Here is a 16,301-nt window from a genome sequence, read left to right on the forward strand (position 1 = left end):
AGACCCCGGTCGAACCGTCCAACCCATGCTTGCATGGAAAACGGACGTTAAACGATGATGATGATGTGAATAAATAAGCATCATATTTGACAGAGTACTCTGAATGTTAAGGTGTTGAATATGAAAATCCTCTAAAATACATACCAGTAATATACTAGTTATCTGAGCTCTATATTGATCTTACCAACCTTGCTGTCGATTGGTTGATTGCTGTCTGCAGACATTATTTCCTTTACTTGTGATTGGTCTGAAAAGAGACACTCAAATGTGTTTAATTATAAACAACTGAAAGAGTTGATGGTTTAATGGCTGTTATATTGAACAAGGTCAGATGAATTTCAGATAAAAGGCAAGCAACAAATCCTGAATAGATACATAGAAATGATTATGAATAAAGGCAAAGCTGAATACAGACACAGAATCAAGCTGAACACATATATACACGTGTACAAACACACACGTACACATAAATTCATACATCCAGATATGCGAGTGTATGTGTTGATATGTGTTTGCATGTATGTATGTGTGTATGGTATACGTGTGTGTCTGGATATGGAAAGCAGGTGTTAAATGATGATATGTATGTGTGTGGATGTATATATATGTATGTGTCTATCTTTGTTTCTGTGTGTGTGTATATATGTATATGAACCTGTTATAGGCTAAAATATAGGTGACATATGTAAACATTCTCAGTGGAAAGAATTAAAACGTTTGCATGTTTTTATCAAGTCTTGTTAGACAAAGTGATTTTGTATAATTGAAGTAAATTTGATTCTCTGTCAAATCTAAATATTTTGTAGTTTGTTTAATTATTTCATTTTATTTTATTTTATTTTATTTAAAAAAAATTTTTCTTGCAAATCATCAAATGTTTGATGAAAATTATAGAATTATTAAAACAAAAAAAAGCAAAAATTACAGAACAAAACAATTTTATACAGTTGCAGGCATGGGTAAGATGGGTAGGTGTTTAAGAAGCTTGCTTTGCAACTATGCAGCTTTGGGTTCAATCTCATTGTGTGGCACCTTGGGCGATTGTTTTCTACTGTATCCATAGGCTGACCTTTGCCTTGTGAGTGAATTTGGTACATGGAAACTGTGTGGAAACCTGTTGAGCATGCAGGACTGGCTCAAGGTATTGGCATCTCTGGTACTGGCTCAAGGTACTATGTGCTCCATACAGCCTAAGTGAGGGCATTTATACCTCCATATCTGTGAATGGTTATATTTAATGCTTGTTTTGCTATATATATTTGTTTCTTTTTGCATACAAATACTGAGAAGAAAATTTGCAGAACAGACATTATTTTAACAAGATGCATCTTGTAATCACCAATGGATACTCCTAAACCAGTTGTTAAGTATCCCATCCATGATGGGTTGATGCTAGATGTGTCAAAACAATTGTTGTGATTTATGATAAACTCTCCTATCTTCCATCTTCGGTCTCATTAATTAAACATCCAATAAACATGGTGAAAATGAATGTGATTTACCAGTTAGCTACCAGGTGTATACCATATCTAATAATGAACATATATATAATCTTTTACTCATTTCAGCCATGCGGCTGCAGTCATGCTGGAGCATAGGGTGGCCCAAAAGTAGGTTTACAGTTATCATGTAGGCACTTTAAATTTCTTTTAAAACATTTTATTACATTTTAATTTCTATCTTACAAACAAAAAAAGGGAGCTTGACAAAATTAACTCAATTAGTATGGAGTAACAGTTTCGTATTGTTTTATAATTAAGATCACCATTCAAGCATGGTCAATGCCTATTTCTTTACTACCCACAAGGGGCTAAACACAGAGAGGACAAACAAGGACAGATAGATGGATTGAGTCGATTATATTGACCCCAGTGCGTAACTGGTACTTAATTTATCGACCCTGAAAGGATAAGTTGACCTCGGCGGAATTTGAACTCAGAACGTAACGGCAGATGAAATACAGCTACGCATTTCACCTGGCATGCTAACATGTCTGCTAGTTTGCTGTGGTCAATGCCAGTACTGCCTGACTGTCCCTCGTGCTGGTGGCACATAAAAGGCACCTACTGCACTCTTGGCATGGTTGGCGTTAGGAAGGGCATCCAGCTGTAGAAAGTTTGCCAGATCGAATTGGAGCCTGGTGCAGCCTGCTACCTTGCCAGCCCTCAGTCAAAGCATCTAACCCATGCCAGCATGGAAAACGGACGTTAAACGACGACGATGATAAGGATGATAAGATCTAAACTGTTAATATATGAATGTGAAGGAGATAGTTGAATAACTGTGAACCTACTTTTGGGCCGCCCTGTACATATATATTTATCCGCATATTTGCAATGAGGCCATTTAACCATACACCTGTGGCTGTGGCTGAAGTTTTTAGAAAACTAGGTCAAATGTTCATTTTTTTACATTTTTAAAAATTTTCTTTTGATCTTTTGTTTCTGTTAACTTCTCCATCCTAACACTAACCGCTCAAATGTAAAGGAGGGTGTGGGCTTTCTCCCACCTCTTTTTTTTTTTTTTTCGTTTCAGACAAACTGAAACTAGTTTATTTGATTGCTTTGTTTAGAAACACAGCAATTGCGTCATACATTCAAAGTTGTGTGTTTGTTTGCTTTTTTTTTTTCTCCTGCTAATTGGAGGAACAAGCAATAAATGGAGAGAGAGAGAGAGAGAGAGAGAGACATGGTTTTTGAGGAATTATGCAGAGTGAGGTGAGGAGGCTGGATGAGATGGGAGTGTGTGACATGCTATCCCTAGATGGGTTATGCAACATGATTAGATGGGGAGGGGGGCAGAGGGGGTATGCCATAGGTTATGATGGGTGATGGTGGTAGTAGTTTCAAAGGAGGAGTTGTCACAATCTCTGTAGAGTGAGAGGGAGGGAGGGAGGGAGTTATCTTGACTACTGTTTAGAGTGTGTTGTTGTTGGATATAGGCTTGCCTTTCAATCTACTATTGTTGTTGTTTAACCCCAGGTCAAACTTGATGGAACAGACCTATGATCAGGAGTATTCCGACCATGACCATCAACAAGTCTTACGTTTAGACTTCGTATGTCTGGCACTATATTATTTCATCTATCGTCTTTCTGTATTTTACATGGAGTTTGTGAAGTCTGAGGAAAGTTTGGCTGTTATTTCTAGTAAAGTTGAAAGATCTGTGTTGAGACTCCCACACTGACTCTTTCAGTCTATAATGTATGTATGTATGTGTGTAATGCATACATTTGTGTGCATCTGGTGGGGCATGAGTAGATTGTCTGGAATGAGTTAGCAGTATTCTAGTGCAGAAAATATAAACTCTTCCTTCTCTTTCTCCTCTCCTCCATCTCCTTCCCTTCATCTTCTCCTCTTCTTCTCCCTTTTCCTTCACTTCCTCCTGCTCCTCTTCTCCCTCCTCTTTTCCGCTACTTCCTCCTTCTCTTCTTGCACCTCTTCCACTTCTTCCTCCTCCTCCTCTTGCTCCTCTTCTACCTCCTTTTCTTCCTCTACTTTTTCCTCCACTTCCTCCTCTCTTTGTCCCCATTTTTGTCATCCTTCTCCTCTTGTCCTTCTTCCTCCCCTCCTTCCCTCTTCTCTTTTCCTCCACTTCATCCTCTCTTTGTCCTCGTTTTCGTCATCCTTCTCCTCTTGTCCTGCTTCCTCCCCTCCTTCCCTCTTCTCTTTTCCTCCACTTCTTCCTCCTCCTCTTCCTCACACTTTTCTTCCTCCCCCTTCTTCCTTCTCCCCTGCTCACCCATGGTGTCATGCAGTGGGACTGAACCTGGAACCATGTGGTTGGGAAGTAAACCTCTTACCACGTAGCCATGCAGACCTTGAATAAAGTCATATGGACTGTTAACCAGTCACAAATAGCTGGATGCAGATGCAAAGTTTTCTATGCAGCAGAAACGTGCGTCGAACAAATTTAAACCAATATGCGCTGGTATGGTCATGTGCTGAGAATGGATGAGGATAGCTGTGTAAAAAAGTGTCACACCCTATTGGTTGAGGGAACCTCTGGAAGAGATAGACCCAGGAAGACCTAGGATAAAGTGGTGAAGCATGACCTTCGAGCATTAGGCCTCACCGATGCAATGACTAGTGACCAAGACCTTTGGAAATATGCTGTGCTTGAGAAGATCAAGCCAAGTGAGACCATAACCCGTGGCCTATGCCAGTGGTGTAACCAGCCCACTTATGTGTACCTTTCCTTCATTGGACAATAAATTCTACTTGCAAAGACCTGTTGAGGCAAGTGAAATTGAATCAAATTTGATGACAGCGTCGCATGACTAGCATCCGTGCCAGTGGAGTGCTAAGAGCACCATCCGAGCGTGATCGTTGCCAGGGCTGCTGACTGGCTCCCATGCTGGTAGTATGAAAAACGCACCATTCGAGCATGATCATTACCAGTGTCGCCTTACTGGCACTTGTGCTGGTGGGCACGTGAAGTACCCAAGGAAGCGTGCTCGGGTTTCTTTCAATAACCCATGTAGTCTTGAACAAATATAGACCCCCTCTTGACCCTTCCCACATTGACTGATAATGTGACAGCTGGTAGAAGGGGTGGGGGTGATATACCTACAACTGGCTGCTGCTTATTTTCAGCCGATCATACAGGAGTAATGTGAAATGAAGTGCCTTGCCCAAGGACACAACACATAACCCAATTCAGGAATTGAATACACGATCTTAGTGATTCTCTCACTGTTATTTCAACTAGTAGAGTGAAGTCTATACTTCATTGAGGAGGTCTACTAAGACTGAAATATGTTCTGAGTTGTCTCCCATAATTGCGAAAATAATTAAAATATTAGTAGTTATCATTAACTGATATTGCCTTTTCTTCTCTGCATAATTATTCCACAGTGGCTTTCTTTTTAAAGCTCACTGCATTAAGTTAACTTGACTATAGTTTTCTCCTACAGATGTTGTCCTTGAGTGATTTTTCTCTAATGTTTTCTCTAAGTCAGTATAAACTATTGGGTGCTGGTGTAGCTTGTGATCTACAGTAACTTAAATCTAGACACATTGTTTAGCAAAAAACAGGATGGGTTTCACCTTATTTTTCTTTGTTTTCCCACTATTTCTCCTCCACATTTGTGGCATGGATCAGTATCTCCATGTTCATCGGAGAAGTTCTATTGCAGCTTCTTCATCTCAAATAACCTGTGTGTAAAATTATTTTGCTCTCATCACAACTTTTTTCGATGGGCTCAGAACTAAAAGTGTTTAAATCATAAAAGTGTTTTTGGTTTATTTACCAAATCAACAGAAAGTCAAGTAAATAGATGAATTTTAAATGTAGGTCAAAAAGTCAGTGTAAATTACAGATTATACCATTTGAACTAATGTAGATCACAAGCTATACCAGAAACATGTATGTAGATCGCATACTACACTGGGCATTGACTGTTACCCTAAATACACAATGGAACACCTGCATTGGATTTGATTGGTTGACCTTTGATCAAGTCCATTCATTTAAACATTTTGATTTTTGTGAATGGGTGTATATATATGTTGTTTAACCTCATGTCCTCCTTGGTGAAGCAGGCATATGATCAAAGGTGCTTAACCTTTGTGTTACAATATTTGTTAAAATACAATTCTTTGGTTTCAATTAATTTTGAAAATAGTGAGGAATATAGTAATATAACTTTGACATGAATTAAACTGGTATTTGGAACACTAATTAACATAAAATTTTGACGGAAGATTTTCATTTAGATCACTTTAACCCTTTTGTTAACATATTTCTGTTGAAATACATTGCTTTTATTTCTATTAATTTTGAAAATAGTGAAGAATTTAGCAAAATAACTTTATCATTAATTGTTTGGTTCACTAATTACCGTATCTTAACGTGTATAAGGAAACACCCAATTTTTTGTGCTTAAAATTTGGAAAAAAGGTTTTGTAAGGGATTATAATACTATCCATGTATAAGTAACTCTAGTAATTTTTTAACCTACTTTTGACAAAAAAGGGTCCCTTATACATGTTAACCCTTTCGTTACTATATTTCTGACCAAAATACACCCCTTATGTGCTTCAATTAATTTCTAACATAATCATAAATTTAGTCTGGTTTCATTAAACAACTATAACTTTTTTATTTATCAATATATTAACGTGAATTTTGGAAGATAATTTAATGAAATGTTCTCGACCAATTCTATACTATAATTTTTGTCACAAAGTGACTCTAATTGCAGGTAGATACAGGTAAATTCAACAAAATATAAAATTATTATAATTTTGTTCAAATATCGCTATAGAAAATGGGTTATTAGCTAATATTCAGTTGGGTATACAACAAAATTTTACGATAGAATTTGTTATTCTGGGTAACTTTCTGATACCCATAATAATAAGACCACTTTCTTTTGCTTTGTTTACATTCAGTGTAAGGGTTCGTTTCCGCCGTAATGATTTCAAATAGGCTCATTCGAAAAAGTAAAAAGAAATAGTCTAAGGCTTTACTCTCCTGGGAAAGTCTGTGGCTTGGTCCAGTTTCTTCAGAAAAATCACCAAAAGAAACAGTTTTTAAATTTTCACTCCATTCAGGTGCCAATTCATTTTCTTTATCGCTGTCGGAGCTCTCGGATTCACTGTTTTCACTTTCGGAAAATGAAACATCAGATTCATTATCAAATACCACATGCTTTTTTTTTTCAGTCATAGAGTTAGATTTATCAAGGTCTTCAGTAGAAAATCCTTCGAATTCTGACTCGCTGCTTGATATAATGAAATTCGTATCCATTTTTTGTCAGAATTACAAACTTTGAAAACACAATAGGAACAAATTTCAGAAAAAATCTCCCAAAATTCACGGTATTAAAATTACACTTCGATTTTTGTACAAAACTGTAGTTGAACTCTTTACGAAGTATAATACGTATTTTCACGAATGTACTAAAGAGATTTGCTCTGATATTCTCATTTAAATATGAATAGGTAAGTTCGGGCGGTTTTCGGCGGTTTGGTCACATTAACCAAAATTTTTTTTGGCCGGTTTAGTAACGAAAGGGTTAAATACGGTAATATGAAATTTTGAGGGAAGAGTTTAATTTATACTGATCACTTTAAAACAGGAAGATTTTATCTTTGTATCTCAAAACCAGGGACAGTTTTAGGCAGGTTCGTTTTAAAAGGAGTAAATCATGACAGTTTTAGGCAGGCTGGTTTTAAAAGGGGTAAATCATGACAGTTTTAGGCCACCTCCTGTACCTTCACCTTAGAACTATCATGGCATCTGATGTGGCTTTTCAAACCAGACAATGTTCTGAAAACACACCCATATAGAGCTGCAGATAAGTTCTGATCTTTATTGATCTTAAAATGTCTTTTGAGGCCTCTGTTAGATTTGCAAACCTTCTGGCATAGATTGCATTCAAAAGTGTGCACAGACATATAGGCAGAATAGTTGGTGGAGGTTCCTTTTTCATGGGTTCGCAAATGAGATTTGAGCCCAGCAAAAGAAAGGCATGGTCTGTCACAAACTCTGTGTGTGGGTGTGTGTTTGAAAGTGTATGAGAATTACTTAATACAGTTTTTGATGTGTACAGGTGATTTAAAAAAAAATGTTATTTAAAAAAAATAGGCGCAGGAGTGGCTGTGTGGTAAGTAGCTTGCTAACCAACCACATGGTTCCGTTTTCAGTCCCACTGCGTGGCATCTTGGGCAAGTGTCTTCTGCTATAACCCCGGGCCGACCAATGCCTTGTGAGTGGATTTGGTAGACGGAAACTGAAAGAAGCCTGTCGTATATATGTATATATATATATATGTATATGTGTGTGTGTTTGTCCCCCTAGCATTGCTTGACAACCGATGCTGGTGTGTTTATGTCTCCGTCACTTAGCGATTCGGCAAAAAAGACCGATAGAATAAGTACTGAGCTTACAAAGAATAAGTCCCGGGGTCGATTTGCTCGACTAAAGGCTGTGCTCCAGCATGGCCGCAGTCAGATGACCGAAACAAGTAAAAGAGTATTAAATCTATTATGAGGATGTTACTAATCATTTTTGAGAAGAAGTCTTTTTCTAGTGTGTGAGTGCTTTTGTTTAATCTTCTATATATGTATGAGAGAGTGCATGTTTAAGGAGAAACAGGAGAAATAGAACTCCAGATGGCTAAGTAGATCATATGTATGTATATATATATATATATATATACCATTTAACTTTAAATCTACACAAGTGGTTTAAGTTTCACGTGTTACATTTATACAGAACCTCTTAGGACTTGGGTTATATAGATCAACTGGGCAAGTAACAAAAGAAATTTGTATGTGTGTGTATAAGCATGTATTATATATATGTATACATGTATGAATTATATGTATGCATGTATGTATCTGTGTGCATATGTATTTGTGTATGTATGAATGTGTATATATGTACGAATGTGTCTGTGTATGTATGCATGAATATATGTATGCATGATGTATATATTTATGTATATGTATGTGTATATAACTATGTATATATGTGATGATGATGATAATAAATATGTTTGTATATACACACACACATATACACTCACATACACACATATTTTAAAATTTTATTTATTTTAACATAAAACTAATTACATACAATAATAGTATACACACAGTACTTCTTATATGTCACGGCGACCTTGTTTATTGAGTTGAGCAAAATATTCCGAGCATTTGGGAGAAGGAGAGAGAGAGAGAGAACTGGGTTAAGTTTTCCCAAGTATAAAATCACAAATTTGAACCCTGTTATTTTTGTGTTTGAATGATTTATTAAGAACTTGCTGATATGCTTGGTGGTCTTGGGTATGAATTTATATATGGTGCTTGTCGAGTGATTTGTGGGAAAACTCACAATCATTATATGTATGTAAATGTTAGTGTGTGTATATATATATATATATATATATATATATATATATATGGTAGTCCCTCAACTATTGTGGGGTTTACATCCCCCCCTCCTGCAATAGTTGAGGGATTACTGTGTGTGTGTGTATATATATATATGTATTTATATCATCATCATCGTTTAACGTCCCCTTTCCATGCTAGCATCGGTTGGGTGATTTGACTGAGGACTAGCAAACCAGTTGGCTGCACCAAGGCTCCAATCTTGATCTGGCAGAATTTCTAAAGCTGGATGCCCTTCCTAAAGCCAACCACTTTGAGAGTGTAGTGGGTACTTTTTTGTGCCACTGGCACGAGGACCAATCTAGTGGTACTGGCAATGGCCACGCTCAAATGATATTTTTTACGTGCCATCTGCACATGAGCCAATCCAGCGGCCCTGGCAACGACCTTGCTCAAATGTTTTTTCACATGCCATCAGCACAAGTGCCAGTAAGACGATGCTGGTAACGATCACACTCAAATGGTGCTTTCTACGTGCCACCGGCACAGAAGCCTGTTTGCATATATATATATACATATATCGGCGCAGGAGTGGCTGTGTGGTAAGTAGCTTGTTTACCAACCACATGGTTCCGGGTTCAGTCCCACTGCGTGGCACCTTGGGCAAGTGTCTTCTACTATCGTCTCGGGCTGACCAAAGCCTTGTGAGCGGATTTGGTAAACAGAAACTGAAAGAAGCCCGTCGTATATATGTGTGTGTATATATATATATATATATATGCGTGTCTGTGTTGGTCCCACTAGCATTGCTTGACAACCAATGCTGGTGTGTTTATGTCCCCGTTACTTAGTGGTTCGGCAAAAGAGACCGATAGAATAAGTACTGGGCTTACAAAAGAATAAGTCCCGGGGTCGAGTTACTCGATTAAAGGCGGTGCTCCAGCATGGCCGCAGTCAAATGACTGAAACAAGTAAAAAAAAGAGTATATCTATATATATAATATATATATATATATATATATAATATATATATATATATATATATATATATACACACACACACACACACAAACTTTCATTATAATAGTGTAGAAACAATTTAAGTATTCATACACAAAAGAGGTGACCTTTAACAAGAAACCTTAATGCTAGAAAGGGCAGTCAAAACCCAAACCACAAATAAAAGCAATTTTATTTGTGGTTTGGGTTTTGACTGCTCTTCCTAGCATGTAAGGTGTTCTGTCAAAGGTCACCTTTTTCGTATATAAATACTTAGATTGTTTGTAGACTATGAGAATGAAAATATGTTGACTATTGACTTTATTATGCATGCCAGCCACTGGCATGAAAATTTTTCTAAATTTTTTACCCTTATTATTTTCACAGTATATATATATATTATGGAGGCGCAATGGCCCAGTGATTAGCACAGCGGACTCGTGGTCATAGGATCGCGGTTTCGATTCCCAGACCGGGCGTTGTGAGTGTTTATTGAGCGAAAACACCTAAAGCTCCACGCGGCTCCGGCAGGGGATGGTGGTGATCCCTGCTGTACTCTTTCACCACAACTTTCTCTCACTCTTACTTCCTGTTTCTGTTGTACCTGTATTTCAAAGGGCTGGCCTTGTCACTCTCTGTGTCATGCTGAATATCCCCGAGAACTACGTTAAGGGTACACGTGTCTGTGGAGTGTTCAGCCACTTACACGTTAATTTCATGAGCAGGCTGTTCCGTTGATTCGGATCAACCAGAACCCTCGTTGTCGTATATTATATATATTATATATATGTGAAGGTGTATGGCTTAGTGGTCAGGGTGTCGCACTCACAGTTGCGAGATTGTGGATTTGATTCCCAGACCGTGCATTGTGTTCTTCAGTAAATTACATCATTTCACACTACTCTGCGATAATTTCGTTATCTGACGTGTGGCACCCAGTTGCACCTGTACAGGTAATGTCAATCTGATGGAGGGAGTGAGCTTATATGTACACAAACATTTGATCTCTATAAACAAATCATCTGTGTGGTTGTTCAGCAAATAAGTGCCGAACCTTCATGCATCGTCTAACAACAGGAGAGTCCATGATGAAATATGTATGTATATATATATATAATAATATGAGGGAATATTATTCCAAACTTACAGGGAAAAATTCAATTTAGAAATACTAAATCAAATTTCACAAAATATAATATATATATATATATATATATATATAAATAAATTAAATGTGTATAGTGTGTGTTTGTGGGCAAAAGTTATCTTTGTCTATGTTTGTTGCTTCTGTTTATGCATGTTGCGTGTATGTGTATATATTGTCTGTGTTCGGGTATCATGTGCTTGTGTGGGTGGTATATATATATATATATATATATATATATAATAATAAATATTAGGGAATAAATCCAAATTTACAGGGAAAAATCAGATTTAGGATTAAATCCAATTTTATAGTAAAATATTATATAATATAATTCGAGACAAAACCACTATTTTGCAAAACAAACAAGGAAAGACTTAATCAATACATAAAAAATTTTAATATAAAGAAATAAACCGCCACTACAATCGTTTCATGTCTTCAATGACATTCGTCAGGTGGATTTTCGATCTCCTAATCTGTTTTAATTTATATATATAAGGGACAGGACCAAGTGGTTAAGGTGTTGCAGTTGTGATCACAAGAACATGGTTTCAATTCTTATGCTGCTAATGTCACTCCTGTCCATTTAGATAAATGTGTAACCCTGCAACAGACCAGTGTCCCCTTTCGTGGGGGGGGGAGTCTGCCTGCCTGCTTAGCCCGTGAGATGGCATCATTCGAAAGCTACAACAATGCAAAGAAGCACATTGTGAGCAGCGATTTATAACATCTGATAATCTGACCGATACAGTGATTTAATGTTTATATGTTTATCTGTCTTTGTAGCATGTATCAAATACGATCCAGTTCCATTGTTTGGATGTCATGGAAAGAAAAGATCAACAGATGTATTCATTCTAAAAGAAAACCTCGGTGGCGTTGCATCACCGAAAGGTAATTTAAATCCATGCGCTAAAGAATTCAAGCCATCTGCTATGCCAGCATCACTGTATGCCAGTATAGCAGCAACTCAACCAGCTTTGAAACCAAAAGCCGGTCAGAAAAAGAAGAACAACAGCAGTAGTGTCACAGCTCAAACCAAATCTGACGAAGTTCTTCGGAAGCGAATTCAATTGCTGTTGCAAACAAAAAAAATTATTATTTTGATGCGTGGATGTCCTGGGAGCGGAAAGTCTACGTTAGCAAAGTAAGTTGTCAAACATTGTCATCGTTTACCCGTAACAACCACCGTGATAGCTTTTCATTGCATGTTGTCATGATTAATACTCTTTCTCATTATCGTTAGTTCTAGTAATCTTTTTTTTTAATATAACTTGGCAAAAGTCAGTGTAATTTTATTTTTAAAAAATCCATTTCATACTCTGATCTGACTGTTCCATTTTTCTTGAATTAATAAGATACATTAAAATGTTGTTTTGAAATGCACAAGATATTTTTTCATATGTTATAGAAAATGGATTGAGTAAACATTTTATATTGTATCATTTGGTGGAAGAATATATATATATATGGTGGCACTCCATCAGTTACGACGACGAGGGTTCCAGTTGATCCGATCAATGGAACAGCCTGCTTTTGAAATTAACATGCAAGTTGCTGAGTACTCCTCAGACGCGTGTACCCTTAACGTAGTTCTCGGGGAGATTCAGCGTAACACAGAGTGTGACAAGGCTGGCCCTTTGAAATACAGGAACAGCAGAAGCAGAAAGAAAGAGTGAGAGAAAGCTGTGGTGAAAGAGTACAGCAGGGTTCACCACCACCCACTGCCAGAGCCTCATGGAGCTTTTGGTGTTTTCGCTCAATAAACATTCACAATGCCTGGTCTAGGAATCAAAACTGCGATCCTACAACCGTGAGTCTTTTGCCCTACCCACTGGGCCATTGCGCCTCCACAAATTATATATATAATTTCAGGAGTATATACAGAAAATAATGAAGACAAATTTCATCTTTTTTCAGACACATCTGTATATTTCTGAGATTCCACTAATGTAAATAGAACAAGGGAAAGAAAGTGTATCTTTGAAGGGAGAATTTTAGAACTTGATAAAGAGAACTGATGAGGGAGAGAAAAAGACAGTGTGGGAGAATGAAGAAAAGAGAAAGAAGACATAAGTCAAACTATGACTGGCCTTAAATCTCTTTTATTGTTCTTTTTCCATTTCTTTTTTGTTTTTGTTCTTATTTATTTGAAATTACATTTCAGAAAGCTTCTAGAATGTTTACCAAAGAATAAAACAGCAGCCATTTTGTCTACAGATGACTATTTTAAAGATAATCGCAACAATTACTGTTTTTATGTTGAGCGATTATCAGATGCTCATGCCTGGAACCAGCAGAGAGGTAAATAAAAATATTTCCTCTAGTCTGTGTGTCTGTCTCTCTTTTTTCATTGTTGTATTCCTATTTATGTATGTCTGCCTGTTTATTTATCTCTCTCACTTGAACCCCCATCAAGCAGGTGTAAACTCCAGCAAGCCAAGTTTGTGAGTCTGTTTTGATTCTCAGTAAGAGAGATGTCTAACTCCATTTATGTTACCGATTTACTTAACAAGAAACACCATCATTTCATCTGCTTGAAGATCATGAAAGGGCAAAAGAGCCTAGTCTATAACAGACCAGATTGTTGACCCCTTGTATGCATTTTAACCCTTTAGCATTGAAACCAGCCATATCCGACCCAGATATTCTACTTGTTTTATGTTGAAGCTATCCAGCTCAAGTGGAGGCGCATGGCTTAGTGGTTAAGGTGGCAGCATCACGATCATAAGATTGCGGTTTCGATTCCTGGACTGGGCGACGCGTTGTGTTCTTGAGCAAATCACTTCATTTCACGTTGCTCCAGTCTACCCAGCTGGCAAAAATGAGTAACGCTGCGATGGACTGGTTCCCATCCAGCTGGGGAACACATACGCCATTGAAGCCGGGAAACCGGGCCCATGAGCCTGGCTAGGCTTTAAAAGGGCGCATTTATTTTTATTTATCCAGCTCCGACCTCTCACACCTACCCTATTATGTACATTTAAAAGTAAGCAATCACCTCTTCAAAATCTCTAAAATACAAGGTAGTTCATGATTAATTTTTAAAAAGGGAATAAATAAGCATCAGATTTGACAGAGTAATGTGAATGCTGAAAGGTTAATGTATCTCTGTACGTTTTGTGACATTTTTTCCTAGTTCACTTCTCATCTGTAAATTGCTGGAACATTTTGAATGCATTAGGTAGATGATAGATAGGTTGTCTGTCATCATTTGTTATGTGATTGTTTATTTGTTCACTTGGGGCTAGCTGTCATTATTCTCTTTCTCTCTCTAAATATCACCATCATCATCCTTTAATGTCCGCTTTCCATGGTGTCATGGGTTGGATGATTTGACTGAGAATTGGTGAACCAGATGGCTGCACCAGGCTCCAATCTGATCTGGCAGAGTTTCTACTGCTGGATGCCCTTCCTAACGCCAACCACTTCGAGAGTGTAGTGGGTGCTTTTATGTGCCATCTGCACGAGGGCCAGTCTGGCGGTACTGGCAAAGGCCACGCTCTAAATGGTGTTTTTTATGTGCCACCTGCACAGGAGTCAGTCCAGCAACACTGGCAACGACCTCACTCGAATGTTTTGTTCACATGCCACCCGCATAAGCGCCAGTAAGGTGACGCTGGTAACGATCACGCTCAAATGGTGGTTTTTACGTGTCCACCAGCACGTAAATATGTAGACAGAAACTGAAAGAAACCTGTTGTATGTATGTATGTATGTGTGTGTGTGTATATATATATCACGTGATCATGTGACCGACCAGTCCATCAGATGTAGTTACACATCGCTCGTCACAATGTGTTCGCATTGTTTTAGCCTTTGAATGACGCCACCCCGCTGGCTAAGCGAGCAGGCCAACAGAAGAAAGAGTGGTGAAAGAGTACAGCAGGGATCACCACCCCCTGCCGGAGCCTCGTGGAGCTTTTAGGTGTTTTCGCTCAATAAACACTCACAATGCCCGGTCTGGGAATTGAAACTGCGATCCTACGACTGCAAGTCCGCTGCCCTAACCACTGGGCCATTGTGCTCCACACACACACACACATATATATATATATATATATATATATATATATATATATACATACACACACACACACACATACATACATACTTTTTTTTATATTAAAGCTGCAGAAACATCTCAAAAAACTGTTTCACATTTCCATTTGTCAGAATCCAGTCTTGATCAGATTTGTCTGATGAACGGAAATGTGAAACTCTGAGTAACAATTTTTTGTGATGTTTTTGCAGCTTTAATAAAAAGCAAATCACTCTGCCTTTGGTATTCGAGTACTATTTCTTTTCCTCACCTTGTATTGCATTTATATGCTTACTCATGCATGTATGTGTGTGTGTTTGTTTTTGATATCCTGTGGTATTTGTAACTGTTGTAAATGATTGTCACTATCATACAAAATGTGTCACTCATTTCCAATATTCTGCAAAATCATGTCTGGGTGCGGAGAAATTGGAAAGAGGTGTGGGCTGGTGACAGGAAAGGTATTGCAGCTGTAGAAAATCTACCTCAAACTGTCTCGCCCATGCAAGTTTGGAAAAGTGGACTTTAAAATAATGATCACACACATAAAATTTATTGAATGCCTTTATTAACCAACTTGTCATCTTCTATTGAAAGAACTGAACAGCTGTATAGATGTAAACACAATTTTTTCTTCTTCCTTCTTTCTTTCCTTCTCTTTTCCATTGACATTCCTTTCAGATACACAGGCACACACACACAGACACACAAAACAAATGCACTCTCTCTCTCTCACTGGACAAAGGTGATGATGATAATAAATCCAGACAACTTTTTGAAAAATAACTTTTAATCAAGACCCCCCCCCCCCTCACATTGAGTAGCCACCTGGTTTTGCCCTTTTTAAAGGCCAAGAATCAACTCATCACTTTCTATTGAAAGAACTGACCAGCTGTATAGATGTTTCTTCTTTCTCTCTTCCTTCTTTCTTTCTCTTTTCCATTGACACTTCTTTCAGATACACACACACACACACTCTCTCTCTCTCTCCCCATTCCTCACCCTCTTTTACTATCCTATATCTCTCTCCACCCCTACACACTCAATAATACTATAAAAAGAGACAAATCCTCCCAAACAAATTCAAATCTGGAGATTCTACCAGAGTAGATGCAAGCGCTAATATATGATTTATAAAAACATGTGACATATTAAAAATCTGTAAATGTACAACCATCCAGATTTCTGAGTACCTAATTTTTTGTAATATATATATATATATATATAATATATATATATATATGCACACACTATATATACACATGATATA

At 37.6% G+C, this 16,301-nt stretch overlaps 1 protein-coding gene across 3 annotated transcripts in view; it reads left to right on the top strand.

Annotated features, from left to right (window-relative positions):
* The window catches only part of LOC115218429 (NEDD4-binding protein 2), an 80,649-nt gene that overhangs the window by 36,437 nt on the left and 27,911 nt on the right, over positions 1–16,301 (top strand). For all 3 annotated transcript variants that reach the window (XM_036508235.1, XM_029788238.2, XM_029788239.2), the window contains 2 exons: positions 11,776–12,136; positions 13,157–13,293. In XM_036508235.1, coding sequence (XP_036364128.1) covers positions 11,776–12,136; positions 13,157–13,293 — 498 coding nt within the window. The remainder of the gene's footprint in view (positions 1–11,775; positions 12,137–13,156; positions 13,294–16,301) is intronic.

Source organism: Octopus sinensis, linkage group LG13 (assembly GCF_006345805.1).
Source record: "Octopus sinensis linkage group LG13, ASM634580v1, whole genome shotgun sequence".
NCBI classification, from domain to species: domain Eukaryota; kingdom Metazoa; phylum Mollusca; class Cephalopoda; order Octopoda; family Octopodidae; genus Octopus; species Octopus sinensis.